Source organism: Dendropsophus ebraccatus, chromosome 3, assembly GCF_027789765.1.
Source record: "Dendropsophus ebraccatus isolate aDenEbr1 chromosome 3, aDenEbr1.pat, whole genome shotgun sequence".
Taxonomy (NCBI): Eukaryota; Metazoa; Chordata; class Amphibia; order Anura; family Hylidae; genus Dendropsophus; species Dendropsophus ebraccatus.
This window is the reverse complement of record NC_091456.1, coordinates 24,244,901-24,272,780: the sequence shown is the minus strand read 5'-3', so window position 1 is coordinate 24,272,780 and position 27,880 is coordinate 24,244,901. Positions and strand designations below refer to the sequence as shown.

The following is a 27,880-nucleotide window of genomic DNA, read 5'->3' as shown; positions in this document are numbered from 1 at the left end:
GGCTGTAGAAGCGCCGGAAGGGTGCGAAACAGCTGTAACCGGGGACACACATAGGTTTTCACGGGCGTCTCACCTGCTCTCACAATGTTTTGTTTTTGTCAATAAAGGAACCTTGGAATTGCTACAAACGTGGTGAGTGCCGCTAATTTTCTACTGTAAGGTCATCAGATATAGTTGGGGGGAAGAGAGCTGCTATGCTCTTCACTCCTCTGCTCACTGCTTGATCAGTTTCATTGCAGGCTGTGGGGGATCATCTCCGGCTATGAGACAAACTCTCCCCTAATAAAAGTTTGAATCACACCCCTTTTCCCATTTTATAAATTAAAAAAATAAATAAACATATTTGGTATCGCCGCGTGCATAACCGCCTGAACTATTAAATTATCACATTCCTGATCTTGCACAGCGTAAACGCAAAAAAATTTCAAAGTGCAAAATTGTGCATTTTTGGTTGCATCAAATCTAGAAAAATTGTAATAAAAAGTGATCAATAAGTCGCAGAGTACCGATAGAAAGAACACATCATGGCGCAAAGAATGACACCTCACACAGCCCCATAGACCAAAAGATAAAAGCGCTTAGAATAGAGCGATTTTAAGGAACATAATTTTTTTTTAAAGGTTTTAATTTTTTAAAAGCCATCAAATAAAATAAAAGTCATACAAGTTATATATCGTTGTAATCGTACTGACTTGAGGAACATATATAACAAGTCAGTTTTACCCCAGGGCGAATGGCGTAAAAACAAAAAAAATGTGTTTTTTGTTTCAGTTTCATCACACATATAATTTTTTTTGTTTCATGGCATATATTAGGCAAAAATTACATCTGCCATTGCAAGGTACAATTATTGGCGCAAAAAATAAGGGCTCATCTGGGTCTCTAGGTGGAAAAATGCAAGTGCTATGGCCTTATATACACAAGGTGGAAAAAAAAAAGCGCAAAAATGAAAACTGTCTGTGTCCCCTAAGGGTTAAATTAAAGGATTTGTACACAGACATATGCAGCCTGTTTCAAAGCGCCGCTAGGTGTAGAAACTCCGCAGCCTACATACATTCTCTGCAATACCCTTTGCGCCCGCTAGGTGCCGCCAGTTACCTTGAACATTGAACCTCTCTATGGAGCTTTCGGTCTTCGAGAAAATGGCGGCGTTCAAGGACTACAGCTTTATTTCGTTTTCCAATTCAAACAAGTTGGGAGGACGCACAGTGATGACGTCAGTGAAGCGGGCCAAGTAACTTTAGGTGTCTGGCGCGGGGGTTGAACGGGGACTGTTGGACGCGGCTCGTGAGGATGAGTCTCCCTGGAGGCAGCCCGCAGCCCAGCTACCTGCTGGTGAGTGACAGAGCGAGCGCCATGCCTCTCCGTCCTCCTGCCTGTGTACGGCGGTTACTGCAGGTCCTGGACGCCATAAAGGTGCAGAGTAGCCTCATATATGTGCACTGTGACTGTAGGTGGTTTCACTATTGTGTCCATCACGTGACAGTCCTCGCCAGTGAGCGGTGTAATGGGGGACAGTGCTATGTGTCCTCTGTGCTGGTGTGTAGCCACCCTAGGCAGGGATGCATGGCTGCCAGGACACACTGGCATTGTCACACTACTTTCCTACTGATCTGAAGGGCAGGCCTCAGGGCCTCTGCTGCAAAGTCCGCTATTCAGAAGTCTAGGGGCTCAAATTCTACAATTCCCAATACAATGGGTTTGTTATGCCGCGTAAAGTCACTGCAAATGCCCCCCAGCCAACAAATCGTGGCATGTAGAAAGACCTTACACTGTACTAACTTCCCTGCTGCTGAGATGAAAGGCAAGCCTTGATTTACCTTTCAGGTACAATATGGCTCCTCTGAAGGGCGGATACAAGTTTGAATACATTAAAGTGACTGTACCACCAGGCCCAGGCTGAAGCACTGGAGACGGGCCGACCCACCCCCAATGGGAGGAAACTCCAGCCCCTCCATGACGTGACTCCATTAGAATCAATAGAACCCTATCAAAGAGGGGCTGGGGTTTCTCCCCACTGGGGGTGGGTCGGCCCGCCTCCAGTGCTTCAGCCTGGGTCTGGTGGTACAGTCACTGTTAATATATTTTATTTTATTTTTTAGTACAGGCGATTTTAAGAAACTTTATAATTGGATGTATTAGCCGAAAAATGCTTTTTATTAATGAAAAAGCAGTTTGAAGCTTCCCCCCCCCCCCCTTTCTTCATGGTTCTCTTATGGAGAGGGCTGGGGTTGAGGGGAACCAAAACAGGACAATAAAGAGTTTATTTACAGCTACATCAATGGGCTATCTCCTCTGACCTCTGAATATTATTGTAAATATACATATGTGCTTTCACACAGCTCCCTCCTCCCGCCACTAATCTCCCCCCTCCCCTCTCCATAGGTTACACAGGACTCGGCTGATTTAAAAGTGTCGGGATTTCCTGATAATGAGCAGTGAATGAGAGAGGGGAGGGGGCGGCGGCTGGGGAAAGGCTTTTTGAATGCAGATAATGGCATATTTGTCTAATAAACCTACAAAGTTTCTTAAAGTGACTGTACCACCAGGCCCAGGCTGAAGCACTGGAGGCGGCCGACCCACCCTTAGTGGGAAGAAACTCCAGCCCCTTCATGACGTGACTCTATTAGAATCAATGGAACCCTATCATAGAGGGGCTGGGGTTTCTTCCCACTGGGGGTGGGTCGGCCGCCTCCAGTGCTTCAGCCTGGGCCTGGTGGTACAGTCACTGTTAATATTTTTTATTTTATTTTTTTTGCAGAAATGAATAGTACAGGCGATTTTAAGAAACTTTATAATTGGATGTATTAGCTGAAAAATGCTTTTCATTCATGAAAAAGCAGTTTGAAGCTCCCTCCCCCCCCCCCTTTCTTCATGGTTCTCTTATGGAGAGGGCTGGGGTTGAGGGGAACCAAAACAGGACAATAGAGTTCATTTACAGCTACATCAATGGGCTATCTCCTCTGACATCAGCTCTGACCTCTGAATATGTGCTTTCACACAGCTTCCTCCTCCCGCGACTAATCTCCCCCCTCCCCTCTCCATAGGTTACACAGGACTCGACTGATTTAAAAGTGTTGGGATTTCATGATAATGAGCAGTGAATGAGAGAGGGGAGGGGGCGGCGGCTGGGGAAAGGCCTTTTAAATGCAGATAATGGCATATTTGTCTAATAAACCTACAAAGTTTCTTAAAGGGAACCTGTCACCCCCCGTGCCGGGGTGCCAGGCTCCCCACCCCCGTTAGAGCCCCCTATACTCACCTAATCCCGCCGGGTCCCGCTTCTGGAGGTGGTCGGGTGACGGAGATCTCAGCCGCTGCAGCCTGGCGCGCGCACTGAGAGATGAGTCCAACGCCCATAGAGAATGATGGACTCTCCTGTCATTCTCTATTAGCGTTGGACTCATCTCTCAGCACGCGCGCCGGGCTGCAGAGGCTGAGATCTTCATCACCCGACCACCTCCAGAAGCGAGACCCGTCGGGATTAGGTGAGTATAGGGGGCTCTAACGGGGGTCGGGAGCCTGTCACCCCGGCACGGGGGGTGACAGGTTCCCTTTAAAGTGACTGTACCACCAGGCCCAGGCAGAAGCACTGGAGGCGGCCGACCCACCCTTAGTGGGAAGAAACCCCCGCCCCTTCATGACGTGACTCTATTAGAATCAATGGAACCCTATCATAGAGGGGCTGGGGTTTTCTCCCACTAAGGGTTGGCCGGCTGCCTCCAGTGCTTCAGCCTGGGCCTGGTGGTACAGTCACTTCAAAATCACCTGTACTATTAATTTCTTGGGGGGGGGGGGGGAGACAGTAACACTTTAACACTATAGCGATAACATTATATTAGTAAGTAAATTTTCTTAGGGTGATAGTTGTACCTCTTAAGGTTTTGGTGCAGCTGTCTAAAATCAGCTTTAGTGCTTTAATGGAATGGTAGTGGTACCTCCATCTCTGTAGCTTACTGCCCACCGGTGGACATTATAAAGCTCGCTGCTTGGGGTCTTATCAAGCATTACTGAATGGACCGGTGAATAATAGTTGCCCTTTGCCACTAGGGTTGATAATAAGCACATACCTCCTCCTTTCTTTTTTTTTCCCCTCACCTAGGCCACGCTGAAGGCTGACTGTGTCAATAAACCTTTTCACCAAAGATGCCAGGACCTTATCAGAGTAATAGAAGATTTTCCTGCAAAGGTACATCTTATTTTATTATTTTTCTGATATGAAACATTAGCTTGACCCTCCTGTCTGTTAAGTTAGTGTTGAGCGGACCTGTCAAACTGTTTAGGTTTTCCAGGACTCCTTAGGGTGGCATCCAACTTCTGCCGCCATAGGGAATCGAATGCTGAGCGTTTGGTTTCAGAGAACGTTGCAGAACCCGGACAGTTTGACACTAGTGATAACTAGAGATCAGCGAACCGGGTTCGGGTTCGAGTCCATCCGAACCGAAGGTTCGGTATTTGATTAGCGGGGGCTGCTAAACTTGGATAAAGCTCTAAGGTTGTCTGGAAAACATGGATACAGCCAATGACTATATCCATGATTTCCACATAGCCTTAGGGCTTTATCCCACTTCAGCAGCCACCGCTAATCAAATGCCGAAAGTTCGGGTTCGGACCGACTCGAGCATGCTCCAGGTTCGCTCATCTCTAGTGATAACCTCTTGTCTTGTTTAGTCTATGGGCAGTACGATGTGCAGTTGACTGTGCTTTAAAGTCCGATTTTTCCTTTTAATAAAGGAGCTGCACGCCATCTTTCCATGGCTGGTAGAGCAGGTCTTCGGCAGCCTAGATGGCAGCATCGTTGGCTGGAACCTAAGATGCTTACAAGAGAGGACTACTCCTGTGGAATTCCACTCGGCATTGTTTTTCTTAGATCCCAGGTGAGACCGTGGGGATTATCATCCCTTTTACCTGCTTGGTTGTTCTATTATTCTTGATATATATTAAACTACTTCTTTTTCATGATATTTAGCGGTGCAATGATGAAACTAGTATACAAGCTACAAGCAGAGGAATACAGATATGATTTTCCTGTATCATTCCTACCAGTAAGTCAACCTTTATTTGGTATCTCTTGGGAGAACTATTGCAATCCCAATGTTGTGAGGTTCCTCCCTGTGCTCTAGCAGACTGGGCAGTGGGTTCTCTCATCATCTTAGGGTGCCTGTGTAACTTTGTCAAAGGGGTATTCCAGCTTTAGAAAAACATGACCCTTTTTTGCAGAGAAAACATGGCTTTTGTCTACAGTTTGGGTGTTTGTTTTTTTTAGCTCAGTGGATGAAACTGCAAACCGCACCTGAGTGGATGACACAGCTGTCATGCTCTCTCTCCGGCTATATCTCCTGATTGCAGTGGGTCTCAGCAGTAAGATCCATTGCGATCAAAGATCACTCTGAGAGTTCTGTTTTGACTATATATATATATATATAATTATTTTTTTTTATTTTTATTTTTTTCTCTCCAGGGTCCTGTACGTGCATCTATCCAGGAAAGAGTATTGCCCGAGTGTCCTTTTTATCATAACAAGATCCAGTTTCCAACTACTGGGGGACTTGGTCTACATTTATCTCTAAGTATCCTTTACATCAGTACAGGAAAATGTTATACTGTAGAGAACAAGATCATTAAAGAAGAAGTCCGGACATTTTTTAAAATCTGTCAAGGGGCATTTTGATCAGGAGTAGAAACTTGCCTCTGCACGTGCCTGTGGCGAGCAGCAAGACAGGCCTCGGGACCCGTCTGATGGACTGGCCGCTGAGCCAGAACGTCCCTTCAGTCACTGATTGGCTGAGCAGCCAGTCCATCAGCCGGGACAGCCATTTTGTGACGTCATCACAATGCCTTCCTTCCTGCTCACCATGAACACATCTTATGGACAGGATCGTCGTTCCGTATGCACACCCTGGGGGAATGAAGCCTGCATTTAGCTCTATGAGGTACATAGGGAGCTGCTGTCAGTAAGTGCAGTAAGTACAATTACTGAACAGCTTTACTTTAAAGGGGTACTCCAGCGTGGGGGCACTTTTTACCCTGACGCCCATGACAGCACCCCTGGAGAGGACCTCCCACCGCAGGACAGGAAACCTGTGAAGATAAAAGCTTGACACACCTCTCCACACCTCAGTTCAGGTTTCCTGTCCTGCGGATAGGAGGCCTGTGAAGCGTCCCATCCGGGATGAAGATTCTTGTTTCATACCTCTCCGTGCCGGCTGCAGGTCCCCCGGACGGCCTTTGCCTAGTGGGGCTCCCTGAGGGAATAAGCCTGTCCCAGGACAGCCTCCCTAAGTCTGGTGATGTCGGGCCCCCTTCGTTCCCCTCTGCTGCAGCTCCGGCACGTTCCTTGCCGCCCACCCCCAGGGACTCCGCGGTATACCGGACTCTCGGGCTAAGTGGCGTGGCTGGGTGTGCTGGGGAAGTAGTGGAGCAGGGGAGCCATGTTTCTTCCTCTCCGGCTTCAGCGCGCGTCTGCGCATGCGCAGGCGCGCCGACGGGAGTGTACGGCGTGACGCACGTACGCGTGCGTCGCGCACTGACGTCACTTCCGGGTTCCGGCCCGGGAACATACAAAGCCAGAGGGGGAAGGAGGGAACAGTGTCCACAGCCTCTAGCGTCCAGGAGGCATTCCGTGACCGCTCACCAGCCAGCCAGTCAGCCGTGGATCTATATTGCTGACAGTCTCCTCCTGCTGTGATGTCTGATTCGGCAGAAAAAGGAGAAAGTGGACGCCGTGACCACCATGATCGCAGATCATCCAGAGACTCCGGTACTTATGGAAAGTCCGTCTGCTTGGTGAGACCGAATCTTTTTTTATGATATTAATGCTAGATTCATATGGTTTATTATAGGGCTCCAGATCAAGTACTAGATCTTCTGGGAAAGCCACATCCAAAGCACATCATAAAGAATGTGCAGAATGTAAAACTCCCCTGAGGGATGATTATGTCAGAACCCTGTGCCCCTCATGTATTAATAATCTGGTTGCCCAGGAGTCTTCAGCTCTAGCAGAGAGCATTAAAAAAATCGTGAGAGATGAAATTCAACTCTCAATGAGGAACATGACTGCTTCATTGCCTTCGGCTTCCTCCTCTTCAGCACTCTTACCCTCGGTTATGCCTTTGGCATCAAATTTGTCTGGTGAACCTTCCCCTCCTCATAGAGAAGTATTATTGGAGGACGGTGAGATTAACCTGATAAATTCCTCAGGTGAGGATGACTCCGACTCTGGAACTAAAACTAAATCTCTGTTTCCAGTTGAGGATACTGACCAGCTTATTAAGGCTATTAGAGCCTCTATGAATATGGAGGATGCCAAAATCACTCCGTCACCTGAGGACGCCTTATATGAAGGATTGGCTCCTAAGAAATCCCGTACATTCTCACTACATAGTAGTATTAAATCCATCATTAACAAACAATGGGAGAATCCAGACAGGAAGTTTTTTACTCCCAGATATTTTAAAAGGAAGTATCCCTTCGAGGAAGGAGAGTGCAGTTCCTGGGATAGACCCCCGGCCATTGACGCAGCAGTAGCAAAGATAGCTAAGCGCAATACCTTGCCCTTTGAAGATCTAGGCACATTACCCGACCCCATGGATAAAAGGGCTGACTTTTTCAATAAGAAGACTTGGGAGGCAGCAACAGGTTCCCTGAGAACCAGTATAGCCAGCACTTGTGTAGCCCGCTCCCTTAGAGTCTGGTTATCGGATCTTAAATCTGCCTTATCCAAGGATCCCTCGTGTGAGAAATTGGTAGAAGACTTCCCAATTCTTTCAAAAGCAGTGGATTTCTTAGCAGACGCCTCCTTAGACTCTATTAAAATGTCTGCTAGAGCAGCTGCTTTATCAAATTCGGCTAGAAGAGCTTTGTGGATTAAACCATGGAAGGGTGAAATGGCTGCGAAAAGTAAACTCTGTTCCATCCCTTGTGACGGAAAGTTTTTATTTGGTCCAATTCTAGATTCATTGCTAGAAAAGGCGGCTGACGGGAAAAAGAAATTCCCTTCACAGTTCAGACAGGACTCTTCCTCCTCTAGGGGGGGTAGACAGTCTAAAAGACCCTTTCGTAACTCATCTCAAGACAATAGGAAGTTTCGTGTCCCCACAAAGGGAAAAGGATTCTTCAATACCAATAAAGATAACAAACCCAAACCCCCTCCCCAATGACGGGGTCCCGGTGGGGGGACGTCTGACTCTTTTTGCTCACGTCTGGAGAAGCATTTCCTCCAGCCCGTGGGTCCTAAACACAATATCCTGGGGATTGCTCCTGGAATTCAGGAGTTTTTTCGGAGTCAGATATCTTCCCACCCGGATCCTTTCAGACCCCTTGAAACAGTTGGTCAATGAGTCAGAGGTTCAGTTGTTGCTAAAGAAGAAGGTACTAGTCCCAGTCCCTCCTTCAGAGATAACACAGGGATTCTACTCCCCTCTCTTCTTGGTGAAAAAACCAAATGGGTCCTTCAGAGTCATTATCAACTTGAGGGATCTGAACAAACACTTAATGTACAAAAGATTCCGTATGGAGACTCTAAAGTCAACAGTGAACCTCCTCTTCCCAAACTGTTACATGGCGTCAATCGATTTAGAGGACGCCTACTACCATGTCCCCATTCATCCCAGCCATCAGAAATACCTCAGGGTAGCAGTATGCTTACAGGGCAAATGGACTCATCTTCAATACAGAGCACTCCCATTCGGGATCTCTCAGGCTCCAAGGGTCTTTACCAAGATCATCTCGGAGATGGCAGCATACATCAGGACAAAGGACATCCTTTTAATTCCCTATTTAGACGACTTTTTACTAGTCTCAGAGTCATCCCCTCTACTTCTACAACAGATTCAAGAGGCATCCTCACTAATTACTTCCCTGGGATGGAATATAAATCATCTAAAATCCAATCTCATACCATCTCAAAAATGCATCTTCCTAGGAGTCCTCCTGGACTCAAAGCTGCAAACCTCCTTTCTCCCTATCCAAAAACAGGAAGCCTTAATAGGTCGAGTCCGAGACCTCTTCTTGGAACACAGTCCTTCATTCAGACTGGCAATGTCCATCCTAGGACTAATGACATCATGTATTCCCTCAGTCCAGTGGGCACAATTCCATTCCAGAGCTCTACAAAACAATATACTTCAACTCTGGGACAAACAGCAGTCTTCCCTAAACCTATCCTTCCATCTGAACTCCGGAGCGAGAATCAGCCTGCTTTGGTGGACGGACTCGGTAAACCTTTCCAAAGGGGTGAGATGGACTCCAATAGAGGTTATAAGGATTACAACAGACGCCAGCCCCTGGGGGTGGGGGGCTCACTCAGGTCATCAGCTACTGCAGGGTTCCTGGCCTCAAAATATAACCCACATGTCCTCGAATTACAAGGAACTTCGGGCAGTCCAGTTTGCCCTGGAGAACCTAGCCCATGTGATATCATCAAAGGATGTCTTGATATACTCGGACAATACAACTGCGGTAGCGTATATCAACAAGCAAGGGGGCACCAGATGTCAAACTCTTCTTCATCTGTCAACTCAAATTTTCAGCTTTGCAGAAAAGAACCTTTCCTCCCTTTCCGCGGTCCACCTGAAAGGGACCCAGAATCAAACAGCAGACTTTTTGAGCAGAGTTCATCTCAGCCAATCAGAGTGGGGGCTCAACATGGAAACCTTCAACATGGTAGTAGAAAAGTTCGGTTCGCCGACGGTGGATCTATTTGCAACCAGGGAGAACAGAAAACTCCGCAGATTCTTCTCCCTAAATCCCAAGGACTCTCCAACAGCAGTAGATGCCTTTGCCCAGAGTTGGAAACACATCAAAGGTTACGCCTTTCCCCCACTCAACCTCATTCCGAAAGTCCTAAAAAAAGTGATGGAAGACAAGGCGAATATAATTCTGATCGCTCCGTTTTGGCCCAGGAGACCCTGGTTCACCAGACTGAGGCAGTTATCTCAGTGTCCTCCCTGGATCCTCCCAGACAGGGAAGATCTTCTCCTCCAGGGCCCAGTCCATCATCCAGGCTCACCTCACCTACACTTAACAGCCTGGATGCTGAAAGGATAATACTGCGAGGTAGGGGCTTATCTGATGATGTTATTAATACCTTGCTAGCCAGTAGAAAGGATGTTACTTCTACTATCTATCATAGAGTGTGGAGAGCTTTCCTTAGGTTTGCAGACGGTAGACAAGATCCCCTAGGAGTTCCAAATATCCCCGTTATTTTAAGTTTCTTACAAGCAGGGTTAGAAAAAAATCTCAAACCAAGCACCCTGAAGGTTCAAATATCAGCTCTCAGCTCCTTTCTAAACTGTAAACTTGCTGAAAATTCACTGATCAAAAGATTTGTCACAGGTGCAGTTAGGCTGAATCCTACAAGAAGGGTTACGGTCCCCCCGTGGGACCTTAATCTAGTACTAGATGCTCTGACAGGCCCACCCTTTGAACCATTAGATGATCTGCCCATCAAAATCCTGTCTCTCAAACTCTCCTTTCTTTTAGCGATCACCACAGCCCGCAGAGTAGGAGAGTTACAAGCCCTATCAGCCTTTCCTCCCTATACCCAGGTATTAGATGACAGAGTCATCATGAAGACACTTCCATCCTTTCTTCCCAAAGTAGTCTCAGACTTTCACAGAAATCAGGAGATAGTGCTTCCTTCCTTTTGTACTAACGCCACAAATAGCAGGGAACAGTCTTTTCATACCTTAGACGTAAGGCGATGCCTCCTCAAGTACCTAGAAGTTACTAGTAGCTTCCGTCAGGCCGAGAACCTTTTAGTACAGTTTCTAGGCACTAACAAAGGTAAAGCAGCTTCTAAACCCACTGTTAGTAGATGGATAAGACAGGCTATCGTTATGGCATATGAAGTCCAGAAAGTAAGTCCTCCTGCCTATTTTACAGCCCATTCTACCAGAGCAGTCGCCACCTCCTGGGCAGAAAGGGCAGACGCCACCTTAGACCAGATATGTAAAGCCGCAACTTGGTCCTCGGTTCATACCTTTTTGAGACATTATAGGCTTCAATTAAATCCTATCTCAGACTTGGCTTTCGGCCGCAAAGTGTTGTCGGCTGTAGTCCCCCCCCCTAGTTAGAATTACTAGCTTAATCCTCCAGGGGTGCTGTCATTGGGCGTCAGGGTAAAAGCAGGATTACTAACCGGTAATCTTGTTTTCATAAGCCCATGACAGCACCCCTCATGTATACCCGCCCTAAGATTACCTTTATAATTGACAAATTAATTTTATTTTACTGATCTTAGTTATTTGTTTCCGCTGGAATACTTGTTCAGAACTGAGGTGTGGAGAGGTGTGTCAAGCTTTTATCTTCACAGGTTTCCTGTCCTGCGGTGGGAGGTCCTCTCCAGGGGTGCTGTCATGGGCTTATGAAAACAAGATTACCGGTTAGTAATCCTGCTTTTTGCTGGGACTGGGGAGGAGGTGGCCCAGGGAAAAGACGTCCACTCATCTCCCCGGTTCCAGCGGCGGGTCCCGCACCGCGGCGTTCCGGTTCCCGGCCGCTTCCAGGTGTCTGGCGCGGGCCCGAGACGTGACGTCTCAGGTCCGCTCAGCCACTCAGTGAAGGAGGCGGGATCTGAGCGGACTTGAAACGGATCCCGCCTCCTTCACTGAGTGGCTGAGCAAACCTGAGACGTCACGTCTCAGGCCCGCGTAAGACACCTGGAAGCGGCTGGCCACCGGAGCGCCGCAATGCTGGAACCGGAGAGGTGAGTGGACGTCTTTTCCCTGGGCCAACTCCTCTCTGGTCCCAGCAAAAAGTGCCCCCCCCCCCCTGCTGGAGTACCCCTTTAAAATGGCCAACCCCTTTAATACTGTGTCCCCTGTCCTATGAGCACATAACAGCAAGTAAGGCTGCATTCACACATTCAGTGATTTTCACGGTCCGTGATTGTGGTCCAGTAGCTACCTCCGTGATCCGTGCAAAACAGTCCGTTTTGCATCCGTGTCCGTTTTTTTTTCACTGTTCTGTTTTACAGCATTTTAAATTACATTGATTACATCACATCCATGAAAAACACAGATCTCATTTATTTCTATGGGGAATTTGTTCCGTGCTTCCATTCAGAGTTATGACGTCCTATTTATAAACAGAACGGATCACGGATCTGTGAAATCACAGAACGTCTGAACAGCCCAATAGAAAGAAATGGGCTGTAAAATTGTCCGTGCGCACGGACAACTTCCCGGAACGTGTGAATGCAGCCTTAGTTTCTTCTAACCTACTGTGAGTTTCCCTTTATTCATAATATATTTCTACTAGAAGTAGCTGATGTTATATTTTGCTTTACATGGAATGAGTTTATACTTGCCATGTTTTGTTTTCTTAATCCCTTCTTCAGATGCATTTGAGTATTTTATGTTCCACTTTGCCATCTTCTTAATAATACAGAGGGTAAGTAACCAGATTATTACTGCATATCTTCCCCTTTGATGAACAGCATAAAAAGTATACATACATACTTACTGCAACCCCAGATGTGGCTAATGGTGTATTCACACCACTATTCTGATATCTGATGCACGGATACATAGGCACCTTGGCAGAATCGGGTACCATTTATCTGTGCACAAACACCATTTACACCTATGGATCAAACGTAGTCTGCTCGTGACTACATCTGGGTAATTTCCTGCATATATACTAGTTTGACTTTGACTCAAAAGTAAAGCCATGCTTTTGAGTTCAAGTAAAAACACATACCGTCCAATGTAGCAGAAAAAAGAAAGCCGGGCTTCTATCCTTCCTAATGCAATGCAAGTAGGTGACCTTAGCATATGGGGTCCACTCAAGGATTTCTCTCCGTTGTATATTATATAATATATATTATAAATGATATATATTCCGGATTACTCTTCTGATCATATAAACCCAAAGCTGCTTTCACTTTGTCAGTGTTTGAAAGCAAAACTACTGCAGTGTGAATGAAGCCTTAAACCAAAATTGAGAAGAATCGATTTCTCTAGTCTACCGTTTACCATTTGTCTTCAGCTTCCCTTCACTATAAATGAATTTAGTTTGTGTTTATACATTTTTCTCCTCACAGAACTTCATTACAGGACAAGTGTGCAACTACTCTGATAACGCCTACTACATCTTGGTGGAGAAATACCTAAATTGGTTCCTTCCTATAGATGGCAATGTCCCCCCTCCTCTGTTCTCCAACCCCGGAGGAGCCGTGCCATCACCTGCTCCCAGGTATTTTGGTTATTTGGGGGTTAATAGCATACAGTTGTTTTCAAAAGAATTACCCATAATCAGAGAAACCTCAGTATTGTGCCGATTTATCGCTCCGTGTAATAGAATGTGAGGAGGAAAAAACTAAAGTGGAAAAACAAAAATTGGCTACGCCTTAAAGGGGATAAACTATATTCTCAGATTTTATTTAAGCTTACAGGGCAGGTTCATAGTGAATCTGTTGGCATTTTGTATGTGCAGGTCCCCATCCATTTCATTATCTTCCTATGGGACCAGCTCCAGTCTATTAAAGAGACACATTTCCCACCAGCACTTGGTGAACGCTGACCCTGCGGCTCAGGAGATATGGAGGTCCGAAACATTATTGCAGGTAAGCTCTAGAGTAGTGGCATGAAGGAATATCTGCGCAACTCGAGCATGCTTGGAGTGGGATTGCTCTGCATTTAAATACCAATGGCTGATTAAGTTGGACACAGCCCTAGTCATGGAAAACATGAATATGGCCATAGGCTGGATCTGTGTTTCCCAGGACTCCCAAGTTCTGCATTCAACTTCTACGAGTCATGATCCTATCTGTGGTCTTTAACCCCTTCAAGACAGAGCCCTTTGATGCACAAAAGTCTGGGTCAGATTAATGCAATTTTCCTCCCCGCTATCTAGAGCCATAGCGCTTTTATTTTTCCACCTACAGAACTGGCTGGGGTGTAATTTTTTGCGCCATGATCTCTAGTTTTTATTAATATCACATTGGTGCTACAGGAAAATATTGATCGTTTTTTATACATTTTTTTCCTGATATATAATTTATTAAAATCAGCATTCCTGGTGTGTTTTTTTTTTTTTTTCCGTTTTCGTCGTTCACCGTGCAGGAACAATAATGTAATTTTTTAATAGATCGGACAATTCCGCACACTACGATATGTAATCTGTTTATTTTTTAATATCTTTATAATGGGCAAGGGGGTATTTTAAACTTTTATTGGGAGGGGGTTTATAAGGGTTTTTTAATACTTTTTAAAACTTTTTTTATTAAACTTTTTTTTTTACACTTTTTATTACAGTAAAACATGCAAACAATAGATTGCATGTACTGATACAGCATAGCATAGATCGCCGATAACACTGATCTATGTATAGAGCCTGCCTGAGAGCAGACTCTATACATGGATCGCCGATCCGACAGAACGGAGGTAAGGAGCTTAACCCCGCCTGTCGGCACAATTGATCGCAACCCGATCACTCAGTGACAGATGCTTGCTCTGTCACTGAGTACCTTAAATGCTGCAATCTATATAGATCGCTGCGTTTAAGGGGTTAATGAGACGCAGCTGCGGGATCACAGCTTAGGGTCCATTTACACGGAAAGATTATCTGACAGATTATCTGCCAAAGATTTGAAAAGAGTAGTGATGAGCGAATAGTGAGATATTCGAATATTCGAAATTCGTACGAATATCCCGCGTATATTCGATCGAATATTCGATCCCATTAAAGTCTATGGGAACAAGTATTCGATTAGTGATAAACATCTATTTGACCATTTGGATGGTAAAACCGGAAGCTGGGGGATTTGAATGCTTATCGAATATTCGCGGGATATTTGTACGAATATCGAATATTCGAATATCTCACTATTCGATCGAATATCTATTCGATCGAACAGTATTTGCTCATCACTAGAAAAGAGTAGAAATCTCAGGCTTTCCTTTATGACCTGATCTCTGTTTATAGTCCGCTTCTGGCTTTGGCTTCAAATCTTTGGCAGATAATCTGTCAGATAATCTTTCTGTGTAAATGTACCCTAACTCTCATTACCTCCGGCCCCGGACACACTGATGTGTGCAAGACCGCTCTCACTGCAGCGGTCCCGCACACATCAGTAAGCCAGTCGGTGCAGGAACGTATATATACATGTTACTCATGTGAAGGGGTTAATAGTCTTTATTGATTTAGTGAATTTCTTATTTTGTGAGAAGCAAAATGGTTGTTCATGTATTTTTCCTTTCTACAGATATTTGTAGAAATGTGGCTTCACCATTATTCCCTTGAAATGTACCATAAAATGCAGTCTCCGCATGCCAAGGTAAGACCCCATCTTAGATCTATTGCGTATTCTTGTATAAATGGTACTGATATCTTTGTCTATTAGTTCCTACATATGACACGTTGTACTGTGTGGTTTGTATAAGCCTTCCTCTCGCAGTCTTTGTCTTAGTGTTGTCTATGTTTGTGCATGTGTGTGTTTATGTATGTGTAAGTAGATGGCAATACACTGTCTGGGTTTTGGATGGTTTATAGCCTAGTGGCGTCCAGCATGTTGGCAGTAAGGTAGGCTCTATAACAGAATGATGACATGGATCCCTCACTCTGATGATGTATTGCCCAGTCTTTTCCTCACTTAGTATGCTTTCTCTCATTCCATGTTTTGTGTTTTTTGTTCTCTCTATTTTTTATTTTTTTATTTTTGTCCCTACTTCTCCCCAATTTCTCACCGTTGGCTCCCATGTGTCTCAGCTGGAAGCTCTTCACCACAGGCTCAGTGTGTCCACTACTTCCTACATTAGTCCAGCTCTGCCCGGGTCCTTCCATTCATACCAAGTACTTCCAGTTCTCTGGGACACACTTTTGTGTTGTAATTTGTATCTCTGGGAAATGATGGGGCTTTTGCCATTTTCATCACTTTTTAGCTAATGCAATCAGGGGGATGATGGGCACCGGCTGCGTTAAAAGCCCTAACAGTTGTTGATGTATTGCTTAAAGAGGACCTGTAGCCATCTAAAAAGTGATGTTACTTTAATCTTTAAATAGGTTACGGTGCCCTGATCACACATCTGCTTGCAGTTACTTCACACACTCTCCCATTTTCCAGATATGCAAGTTTATAATTTGACAATTCAGATAAAGTGGGGGGGAGAATCTTTCAATCAACTGGTGTAATTTACTTCTGTTTTAAAAAATAAAGTATTCCAGTACTGATCAGCTGCTGTATGTCCTGCAGGAATGGGGGTATTCTTTGCAGTCTTACAGTGCTCTCTGCTGCCACCTCTGTCCATGTCAGGGACTGTCCAGAGCAGCAACAAATCCCCATAGAAAACCTCCTGCCCTGGACAGTTCCTGACATGGACAGAGATGGCAGCAGAGAGCACTGTGTCAGACTGGAAAGAATCCACCACTTCCTGCAAGGCATACAGCAGCTGATAAGTACTTGGAAGACTTGACATTTTTAAAAAGACGTTAATTACAAATCTATAAAAATTTATGACACCAGCTAATTTTGAAAGAATTTTTTTTTTCTCTTCACTGGAGTACCCTTTTAATAATCAGATGGGCATGAGCTCAAGCTCCCTCTTCTGCTTCCCAGCAGCCTGACCATGGGAAGAACAGGAAGTCTCAGCTTAGCTTTAGCCCCAGTGGTGAGAATAAAAAGATTTCAGGATTATTTTATAATCTAGATAGAAAAATGGAAAATTATTTAAAAAAAAAAGTCACCAAAAAACCATAAAAAATGTTTGGTATAAAAACCTTCCTTAAAGAATAACTAATTTTTTTATGACACTGTCCCTTTAAGTTCATGCCCATCTGACCATTAATATAATATAATAAACTTGTATATCTCAGGAACATAAGGGTGTATCAAGACATTGTAAAAGGGTATAAAATCAGGGCACCTTCTAACCTTGTACCTATGAATAGCTGCTTTTAATCCAAGATCTGTCCTGGGGTCCGTTCAGCAGGTGATGCAGTTATTGTCCTAAAAAACAACTTTAAAACTTGCAGCCCTGTGTCAAATTGGCGTGGCCTAGAGTACCCATGCCCTAGGCTTGCAACGCCTCTTTGTCCCTCCTCCCCACCCTCTTCACCATAAGGAATGCTCCAGGCAGGATTTCTCCTATTCGTCACCTGTCTGAACACTGCACATGCTCTGGTGCCTTAACGATCCAGCTCATGTGCAGTGTTCAGACAGGTGACGAATAGGAGAAATCCTGCCTGGAGCATTCCTTATGGTGAAGAGGGTGGGGAGGAGGGACAAAGAGGCGTTGCAAGCCTAGGGCATGGGTACTCTAGGCCACGCCAATTTGACACAGGGCTGCAAGTTTTAAAGTTGTTTTTTAGGACAATAACTGCATCCCTTGCTGAACGGACCCCAGGACAGATCTTGGATTAAAAGCCGCTATCCGAGGTACAAGTGGTTGGGGGGGGGGGGGGTCAGATTGTGGGTACAGAGGCGCTTAAAGATATTTAATGGTTGTATAAAAAAAAGTTGACTCTAGGTCCCCTTTATAGCAGCTTTGCTTCTATGTGATTTATGCTGATAGATGCTGCTAATTTTCTGCATTCAAAATAACTTTTTTTTTTTTTTTAACTATTTTTTAAAATCCATCCTGTTGCCTCAGAGGGTGCGGCCGCTTTGCCTGTTTTGTTGGCTGGGACTTTGCAATGCAAGCGATTCGACTTTGGTTCGACAATGAATGATTTGTGGAGAAAAGCTGAATTCATTCTATGTGGTAGCACAGAGCCACATAGAAATATACCGTACTCCTTTAAATCAAAGAAACAAGCATAGACAGACAAGTCTTTTAGACACTGTTATTGGCTGCTGGGCCCTATACTTTAAAGGGGTACTCCGACATCGGGTAAAAAAAAAAAAAAACATATAGCATTGCTTACCTGTCTGTCCTAGTTCTGAAACCACCAAAAATGTATTTAGTTTGGGGTTTTGAGGTTGTACCTCCTGGTTGAGCAGTTGCTCAGTACTGCGAGTCCCAGAATGCGCTGCTTTCCCTCAGCTCCTCCCACCCTGTCCTACCCCCTCCCACAGCACACCTGACAGTTTCTTGCCCAAAGCTGTTGCAGAACATCTCATTTCACTACAGACTATTCCATAATGGGTGAGGTCGCAGCCCCTGTTTTTTACTACTCTTAGAGATGATGATGTGGGCTGGAGGGGGTTGGCCAGAGATGGTGAATCACTTGGGGGTGAGAAGACAAGATCCAGCCACGCCTCCTGTGACATCAGAGGATGATGCGAGAGGGAGGAACCGGGGACAATACATATTTAGTAATCCTTTCATTTCCTATCAGTGCTGAAGCCAGCACTATTAGTGATAACACTATATTGATGTTAGGGTGTTGGCTTCATTTAAATACAATCTGCTGATATTGGAGTACCCCTTTAACTACTGTGAGAGGATGCATGCAGTCTTCACTAACATTTATTTGGGAGTCTGACTTCTCATCAAGTGCAGTGCTTCTTTTTATTTTATGGCCTTTTGCTGCGCTTTGTGGGTTTTGTTCCGGATTGTTGCAAAGCGGTAAAGAATGACCCCACTTGTACTTGATTTGTAGGAGTCTTTCCAGCCCACAGAGGAACATGTGTTATTGGTCAGAGTTCTTGTGAAACACCTGCACGCCTTCGCCAACAGCCTACGACCTGAGCAGTCATCTCCTTCTGCTCACTCCCATACACCAAGTCCTATGGAGGAGTTAAAAAGGTGCGTGGGTGTGGCAGTTTATCTAGAACTTAAAGGAATTATCCAGGGCTACAAAAAACATGGCTGCCTTCTTCCAGAGACTCTTGTCTCTAGTTTTGGTGTTTTCCAGTCTGACATCTCCTTACCTCCTGTCTTGCTTTTTACTGGTTGTCAGACTGAGCTGCGGTGAGCTAGGATGAAACAGATGAAACGGGTTAGCATTACATAAACAAGAATAAATTAAAACCTTAGCGGTTCTATAGGTCATCTTTAGTTAAACGTCTGTGTGCAGACACAGCTTTGGCAGCATCCTGAGCTTTTTCAAGTACCATGCACTGTTCATTTCAAGAGAAGTATCTAACCTGCTGATATCTTCATATAGCTCGCAGGGCGCTGAGGATGAATGTAAGTTTATTACCTTCATCCTCGACACAGTTTTTTGTGCTATCAGCAGTTTAATCCTTATGCTAATAAGTTGTTTTGGCGCACTGGGGGCGTATCGTTCACCGATTTACTCCTAGTGGATATCAGCTGAGCGGGTCGGTGGCTCCCAGTGCACCACAATAACTTATTAGCATAAGGATTTAATATTCTGATAGCACGAAAACTGTGCAGAGGATGAAGGCTAGAAATGTTGCTTCATCCTCAGCGCTACATGCACTATAGGGACATATCAGCAGGTTAGATACTTCTAACCTGCTGATAGGTTCCCCTTAAAGGGAACCTTTCACCACCCCTGGCCTGGGAGTTTTAGGTAATGCTTTCCCATGAAATAACAATTCTGGATCACCTATTTTTATAGCTCTGTGTTGTGCCGATCTTCTGTTATTCTTACCAAAAATGTATGACTCCCTAACCAACTGGGTGTTACCTTCCATGTCCTTACACTATTAAATCAGAGTTGACTGTGCCAGAATGTGTATGGACAAGTGATGTCACGAGACCAGTATCGAACCAATGTTTTGGCTTCAGAATCCGATGTAGAATCAAGTTTCCGGTGCATCACTAGTAGGGACGTGCTCCCAGGTGGTAACACCAAATTGGTTATTGAGACTTACATTTTTGGTAAGAATAACCGAGGAAGAGCACATCACAGAGCTATAAGAATAGATAGTCCAGAATTATTATATGGGGAATACAAGCATTTACTAAGAGACAGGTCTGGAGTGGTGATACTGTAGGTTCCCAGTAAGAAAAATAGGACTCTTGCATGGAACTTCTTAGGATGTTTCCACCGCAACCTTAACTTCCATCAGAAGCCGTGTCTGCACACAGAAGTTGGAAAGACAAGTATGCTATATTTCTAGAGGTAAAAGCAATCCCTTTAACAAGCTCTTACCAGTAACAGGTTGGTCAGCTGCTCATGTGCTCATGGTTTTTCTCCTTTCTTGTTAGGGTTGTTATCCCAAGATTCATCCAGCCAAAGCTGTACATCTTCCTGCAGCATTGCTTTGGTCACTGGCCCCTGGATGCCTCCTTCAGAGCGGTATGTATCATTTTACAGGTGATACTAGTGCAGATAAAGGGTATTACTTGTGTCCTGATGGGGATACTTTTACTAACTGCGCACCCATGTTATTTTGGACACATATTTTAACCTTTTTTATGGTTTCGTTTGGGTGTTTTTAATTGTTTTATAGGTTGGTTATATAGTAAAGATGCCTCTTTGCAGGTTCTGGAGATGTGGCTGAGTTATGTGCAGCCCTGGAGATATGTCCCTGAGAGATCATCCTCCCCCATCAGCAATGAATCACAGAACCGTGCAGTCTCTGAAAAATGGTGAGTAGACTCCAAAACAAGTCTAGTCTGCTACAGTTGTAAACTGTGGAGGGACCTGCATGGTTATACCATCGATTTCTGAGATGGACATATGGAAATAGGCCCAGGACATATGTCTAGTCAGGGCTATCCATTTCAGTATTTGTAAGTGCCTGCAGCTTGTATATTCTGCAGACAGGGCGGCTTGACAGTGTGCTTCCCTATTGTTTGAGCAAAGTGCTGATTCAGCACTGTGCCCAACTACTGAGTGATCTGTGCAATGACTGACAGCTGTACAGTCCTCTCCCTTCTGCTGGACACCGATCATTGAGATGAGTAGCCTGCAGGAGAGGAATTTGGATGTGATGTAAATTGCCTATAGATTCCTGCATGTAAAAGCCCCTGGGACTCACCCAGAACAGAGCTGACGGACCTGCCGGACCTTTGGCGATGTCACAGTCATGTGATTAGTCACATGCATGACTGTGAAGTGTCTACTACAGATACTGTAGATTAGACAATCTGTATTAAGTTTGTGTGTGGGTCTTTATGTAGCAGAGCTGTTCTTGTATGGTGATGTAGCAGAGGTGTATGTATTGATACAGCACTGTGTCTGAGGGTTTGTTTTAGTAGAAGAGCTGGTTGTGTTTTGATGTAGCAGAGCTGGGTGTGCATGATGTAGCAGAGCTGTGTGTGTATTGTGCATGCAGCAGAGCTATGTATGTGTGGATATAATGTACTGTCATGGAGAGTGCTAAAGTGGCCCTGTCATTTCAATAAACCTTGACCCCTTCACTACCTTAGACCACCAGGGAAGTGTACTTAGCATGAAATTACATTTTTTTTTTTTCATGTTTTCAGTTGTCTAAACCAAGGAAGCGTCTTATAAATGGAAAAATGCAATATTTAAAAAAAAAATTGGCTTTTTTTGTCAGGGTTAAAGGGGTACTCCGGGCTTGGGGTCATTTTCAGTGTACGACCGGGGAGGGGGTGGATATAGAAGCTGCTGGTCACTTACCTCCCCTGTTCCAGCGTCGGGTCCCGGATTGCGCCACCCCGTTCCCCTCCGGCTGCCGCTTGCCATTGCTGTACAAATGCATTTAGAAATGTTTATACCCACAGGGCTCCATTTGTGCAGGAGAACTTGCTTATGTACACAAAACTCTTCCTTCGCTTTCTGAACCGTGCCAGCCGCAGCGACCTCTGCAGCCCCAAGAATGCACTCATGCTTTTCAGAGCAGCAAAAGTTTTTTCTCAGCCAAATCTACCAGAGATGATCCAGAAAGGTAAAAACTAAATCACATAAGGGTGTCAGATGTGCCTATTTTCAGTGATCCATATACTAAGCATTAACTCTTTACAGGAGAACAATTACTACTAGAACCGGAACCTGTTCTGCCCCACCGGCAGCACCGACTTCTTATGTCCCCAAACCTCGGGGGAAGCTTCCTTTCTTCCTGGCAGCCACCCATTACTGACGCTTCCTTCAAGATCAAGAGTCATGTGTACAGCCTGGAGGGGCAGGATTTCCAGTATACACAGATGTTTGGTAGTGAGACAAGGAATCTGGTAAGTGGAGTAATGTTTGCAGAATCAAGGAAACACAGAACACATCTATTGAAGTGATAGCTAAAATCAGAGAAGAACAATTGGATAATAACATAAGGAACTTGTCCTTTAAGTGGCAAGTGTGTCATGTAGGCTTCAGTGATTTAATACTTTTTGTATGATGAAGACTACCGGACTATCAAAATTCTGCTGTGTTGCACCATTTCACTTTCTATATGGTCACTGTTCACACCAGAAGTGTCATATCAAATACAGATTTAAAGTGTCACTTTTTTTTGGCAGAAATCAATAGTACAGGCAATTTTAAGAAACTTTGCAATTGGGTTTATTAGGCAAATATGCGATTATCTGCATTTAAAAAGACTTTCCCCAACCCCCCCCCCCCCCCTCTCTCTCATTCACTGCTCATTATCAGGAAATCTCGACTCTTTAGGTCAGTCGAGCCCTGTCTGTTCAATGGAGAGGGGAGGAGGGAGATTAGTCGGCAGTAGAGAACAAAGGATTACACAGAAAGCTGCTTATCAGAGGTCAGAGAGGTCAGTGCTGACTTCAGAGGAGATAGCCGGTGATGTATCTATAAATTAACTCTTTGTCCTGTTTTGGTGCCTCATCTCCCTCAACCCCTCCTCTCTCCAAAGAGAACCATGAAGACACGGGGGGGGGGGGGGAGAGTTTCAAACTGCTTTTTCATGATAAAAAATGCATTTTTCGGCTAATAAACCCAATTACAAAGTTTCTTAAAATGGCCTGTACTATGTATTGATTTCTGTAAAAAAACAGTGACACTTCAAGAGTTATCCTGTTAGGTAAAATACATGTTGAATGAAGTTGCTGGTGACCTCACTGTGTTTATAGACTGCAGGAGCAGCTGTCCAGGGGCCCTGTTTACATGAGCTATCTCAGAAGGAAGGGGGGTGGAGGGGGAGACAGATTGAGCAGCTCCCACACAGATTTCTGTGTCTTCAGCAGAAAGCAGCAGCTCAGATTTGGGGGAAGGAGACTGAAAAGATAATAAGTATGGAATTATTACTCTCCAGGAGGGGGATGATACAACATGTATTTTACTTAACCATATAAACCCTTTACCTAGTGACAGTGAAAGATAGGTGGTAGAGTAGAATCGCCTGAAAATCCATCTCTGAAGATCCTTGCACTGTGTAGAACACATAAAGGTAGATTCACAGGTGGCAAAAATTCTGCATTCTACTATTATTTTCAGTCCTTCAGTGGGGTTGTTAGGTGGCAAGTAGATTGATTTCTGCAAGTTCTATTTAGATGAATGAAGAAAAGTGGAAACTTCTGGACCCAAAGCTGTCGCATATGAATCCACCCACATAAGACCTATAATAATCTTATGCAACCTGTAGACCCATTGTCATGCAGGTATATACATTTAGATGTGCTGTATCTCATCGTCTGAACTTGACGTATAGGAAAGAAATCCTTTTAAAATATATCTCTGGTGCATAAAAAGCGCACAAGTTTTTCTTTTTCTCTCATGCAGAATTTCTTTTTTTTCCATGTACTTCAATGGATAGGTTCTGCGACTTGCACAGATGATCATACAAGCCAAGCAAGCTGCTAAATCCATCTCTGACCAGTATCCAGATACAGGCGGCCAGACACTGTTCTCTTGGTTTGGGCTAAACAGTCAAGATCAGAACAACACTTACACAGGGAATGACCTGGACGAAGCGGGGTATGATAGTGTCCGGAAAACTGATGAACACCTGGAAAAAGCGCTGGAGTATCTCTGCCAAATCTTCCGGGTAAGTGTATTCATGTGTTTGTTTGCTTCAGACTAACCCCTAACAGTTAGGGTGGTATTACACGGAACGATTATCGTTCGAAAAATCGTTAAATCGTTCGGATTTGAACGATAATCATTTCGTGTAATAGCAGGCAACGATTAAACGACCAACGAGAAATCGTTGATCGTTTAATAGGATCCGGACCTATTTTTATCGTTTGATCGTTCGCATATCGTTCGGTGGAATAAGAATTCACAGCTGAAACGTACGCAATAGCAATGACTAAACGACCGCAAGAATGATCATAAATAACGATCATCGTTTCGTGTACCTGGGCGAACGATTTCGAGTCGTTTGCCTTAGCGGTCGTTTAAGATAGTTTATTGTTAATCGTTAGTCGTCGGAAAATTGCTTGGTGTAATAGTACCCTTAGGGTCCATTTACACAGAAACATTATCTGACAGATTATCTGCCAAAGATTTGAAGCCAAAGCCAGGAACAGACTATAAACTGAGATTGGGTCATAAAGGAAAGCCTGAGGTTTCTCCTCTTCAAATCCATTCCTGGCTTTGGCTTCAAATCTTTGGCAGATAATCTCAGATAATCTTTCTGTGTAAATGGGCCCTAAGTCTCGGTGTGGAGGACCTGGCGCGTCCATGCTGGAAAATATTCTGCAGCATAAACGTACATGAGCTGTATAAATTGTCTGTCGAATACGCTGTAGCATTAATGGGAGTTATCCAACATTAGAAAAACATGGCCACTTGCCATTGGTAGCTGCTTAAAGGAGAAGTCCGGTGAAAATTTTTGTTAAAGTATTGTATTGCCCCCCAAAAGTTATACAAATCACCAATATACACTTATTACGGGGAATGCTTATAAAGTGCTGTTTCCCCTGCACTTACTACTGCATCAAGGCTTCACTTCCTGGATAACATGGTGATGTCACGACCCGACTCCCAGAGCTGTGTGGGCTGTGGCTGCTGGAGAGGGTGATGGCAGCGGGACACTGAGGGACACAGGGCATTGGAGGAACACTGAGCATTCCCCTGCCATCATCCTCTCAAACAGCCACAGCCCGCACAGCTCTGGGAGTCGGGTCGTGACATCACCATTTTATCCAGGAAGTGAAGCCTTGATGCAGTAGTAAGTGCAGGGAAAAAAGCACCTTATAAGCATTTCCTGTAATAAGTGTATATTGGGGATTTGTATAACTTTTTTGGGGGAAATACAATACTTTAATAAAAATTTTCGCCGGACTTCTCCTTTAATTTCATGCTGCTGGGGCAATGGGACCGCATGATACACCAGAAAATGTTTGTATCAGTCTGATGATGAACCTGTAGAAGCGTATGTGGCAGTACAGCTTCCTCTTTATTCTAGCCGTATATACACAGTTGTATATGTAGCCACATACAGGTAAAGTGCTGTGCATGACCTACTGCCTACTGAAATGACTTGCCTATAGTGAAGTTTTTTCATGCAATCTCTTTGTAGCTGAATTCTGCACAACTCAGTCATCTTACTGTAAACCTTGGCAATGCGCAAGATGAAAGCCAGAAGAATCAACTCCCGGACTTCATACAAAATGAAAATGGCTTTTATCTGACCCCACTAGGCCGACAGCAGGTAGGTTTGAGTGTTCATGAGAAGTTTGCTGGGTGTGAATAAACTTTTCTCATGTGGTCTCCCATTGTGTGTTGACTAAAGACACTTGGTTTTCTAATTTCAGATAATAAATGGATTACGCAGGTTTGACATACAGTACAATGGTGACCCTGAGCTCCAGCCAATCCGTAGCTATGAGAACGCTACACTAGTCAGACTCCTGTACCAGCTTTCCAGTGTATTAAATGAAAGGGTGAGGTCTTGGAATTACTTTGGTGTTCATGTTCTCATTGTTAAGATTGTAATGTCATCTCACTTTGGTTGATCAAATGAGCCCAAACTTTTAAAGCGGTAGTTCACCCAAAAAAAAAAAATTTCTTTCAAATCCAGTGGTGGCAGTGGTGTAATTTACTTCTATGAAAAAAAAAATCTTGTCTTCCAGTACTTATCAACTGCAGTATGTCCTGCAGGAAGTGGTGTATTCTTTCCGGTCCAGAGAGCAGAAAAGGTTTTCTTTGGGGATTTGGTCCTGCTCTGGACAGTCCCTGACATGGACAGAGGTGGCTGCAGAGGGCACTGTGTCAGACTGGAGAAAATACACTACTTCATGCAGGACATACAGCAGCTGATATGTACTGGAAGACTTCAGATTTTAATACAAGTAAATTACAAATCTCTGGCACTTTCTCTGGCCCCAGTTAATTTAATAGACAAAAAATGTTTTGGTGAACAACCCCTTTAAAATGCATATTTACCTACAAGGAATTTTCTGCCTCATCTGTGAAAGTGCTGAGGGAGCTAGGCTACACTTATTATGTCATTGACTAGAATTACAGATCTGTATAGAGTATTATCCCCAAATTACGAACGAACCCATAGATTTGTTAGTGTCTGTGCTGTAATTATGATCTGTTAAGTTTAAGTCCAGTGAAAATTTTTATGAAAGTATTGTATTGCTCCCCAAAACGTATACAAATCACCAATATACACTTATTACGGGAAATACTTATAAAGGGCTTTTTTCCCTGCACTTACTACTGCATCAAGGCTTCACTTCCTGGATAACATGGTGATGCCACTTCCTGGATAACATGGTGATGCCACTTCCTGGATAACATGGTGATGCCACTTCCTGGATAACATGGTGATGTCACTTCCTGGATAACATGGTGATGTCACTTCCTGGATAACATGGTGATGTCACTTCTTGGATAACATGGTGATGTCACTTCCTGGATAACATGGTGATGTCACCACCCGACTCCCAGAGCTGTGCGGGCTGTGGCTGCTGGAGAGGATGATGGCAGGGGGACACTGAGGGACACAGGGCACTGGAGGGACACTGAGCATCCCTCTGCCATCATCCTCTCCAGCAGCCACAGCCCGCACAGCTCTGGTAGTTAACGCGTGACATCCCCATGTTATCTAGGAAGTGACATCACCATGTTATCCAGGAAGTAAAGCCTTGATGTAGTAGTGCAGGGAAAAATACAATACAATACAATACTTTAATAAAAAATTTCTCGGGACTTCTCCTTTAAGGAAGTGAATAGGACCTCTGGTGTCCTAGATGAGGGGAAGGGGTCTTGGAACATCTTACTTTGGTGCCAAAGGCTGAATTGCTTAGAGGGAATAAAATCTAGCTTGTGATTCCTCGACCTGTAGCTTCCTAAGATAAGAGGACCTGCACAGGAAGCTGCAGTGGGTCTTGTGGAATGGGCATGAATTCTCCAGGGAATTATACAGCACAGTGTTCGGGTTGGGCAACGTTATCTGAACCAGAATGCTCAGTGCTTGATTTCCCGCGGCTGCAGAAGTTGGATGCCACCCTAGGACTGCCTGGAAAACATGGATCCGGCCTGTCCCACTTCTGCAGCCGCGGGGAATGAAATGAAAAGTGGTTGGGTTAGGACACTGTTCCTGAACATTTTGACAGGTTTGCTATCACTACACAGGACACACATTTGCGTTTTTTCTATATTCCTGGCGAGGAGAATTGACCGTTTTTTTGTTTGTTTTTTAGAATTGCTTTTAGGTCTCAGTTGTAATATGTTTTCCTTGCAGTACTTCAACCAAGTAAATAATTTTTCTACCCTCTAGTTTGGATCGACATTTGCATCAGTATGCAGAAGACAGGACTTCCTGGGGAGGTTTTGTAGTTACCACCTGATCAGCAGACCCAATGTACAGAGAGTCAGCCCCATGCCATCCAGTAGTACTTATGACCCAACACTTCCCCGAATAAGTCTACGATTCTTTGCCAGCTATCGTGTCCTAGTCTATTTGGTCCTTTTCTACTTGGCATGTGGCGGCATACTGTCCATGGGACCTGTCTCGTGTACACTCTTTCTACTTTTTGTATATGTTTTCTATGCATCTGTCATGACTTTAGTTACTGAACATCGGAGGCCACACCAGGACTAATGCATAGTTTTAGAATTTTTTTTTTTATGCCATATACAGTGTATTTTAATGGGGTAAAAACTGCAACAATGCTCAGAATTAAAATCAACACTTTGTATATTT

At 44.4% G+C, this 27,880-nt stretch overlaps 1 protein-coding gene across 4 annotated transcripts; it reads left to right on the top strand.

Moving 5' to 3' along the window:
* Positions 1-1,186: 1,186 nt before the first annotated feature.
* Positions 1,187-27,880, top strand: SMPD4 (sphingomyelin phosphodiesterase 4). Of its 4 annotated transcripts, none has more exons than XM_069961170.1 (19): positions 1,187-1,335; positions 4,103-4,189; positions 4,735-4,877; positions 4,970-5,045; positions 5,462-5,570; positions 12,341-12,393; positions 13,046-13,197; positions 13,438-13,567; positions 15,209-15,280; positions 15,712-15,795; positions 18,544-18,689; positions 20,064-20,154; positions 20,341-20,447; positions 21,549-21,712; positions 21,790-21,995; positions 23,534-23,764; positions 25,244-25,375; positions 25,479-25,607; positions 27,455-27,880. In XM_069961170.1, the coding sequence occupies exons 1-19, from the start codon at positions 1,294-1,296 to the stop codon at positions 27,776-27,778; spliced, it is 2,478 nt and encodes an 825-aa protein (XP_069817271.1). In that variant the 5' UTR covers positions 1,187-1,293; the 3' UTR covers positions 27,779-27,880. The 4 variants fall into 4 exon arrangements, with proteins under 4 accessions (XP_069817271.1, XP_069817274.1, XP_069817270.1 ...); XM_069961169.1 differs by having other exon boundaries at positions 1,334-1,416; XM_069961173.1 differs by lacking the exon at positions 15,712-15,795.

What these genes read in the sequence shown, in the direction of transcription:
- SMPD4 (XM_069961169.1), top strand. Translation starts at nt 1,357, where the DNA reads ATGCCTCTCCGTCCTCCTGCCTGTGTACGGCGGTTACTGCAGGTCCTG. An exon ending in TCTTCTTAATAATACAGAGG is followed by an intron (nt 12,394 to 13,045) that starts GTAAGTAACCAG and finishes TTCTCCTCACAG; the next exon opens with AACTTCATTACAGGACAAGT. An exon ending in GGTCCTTCCATTCATACCAA is followed by an intron (nt 15,796 to 18,543) that starts GTACTTCCAGTT and finishes CTTGATTTGTAG; the next exon opens with GAGTCTTTCCAGCCCACAGA.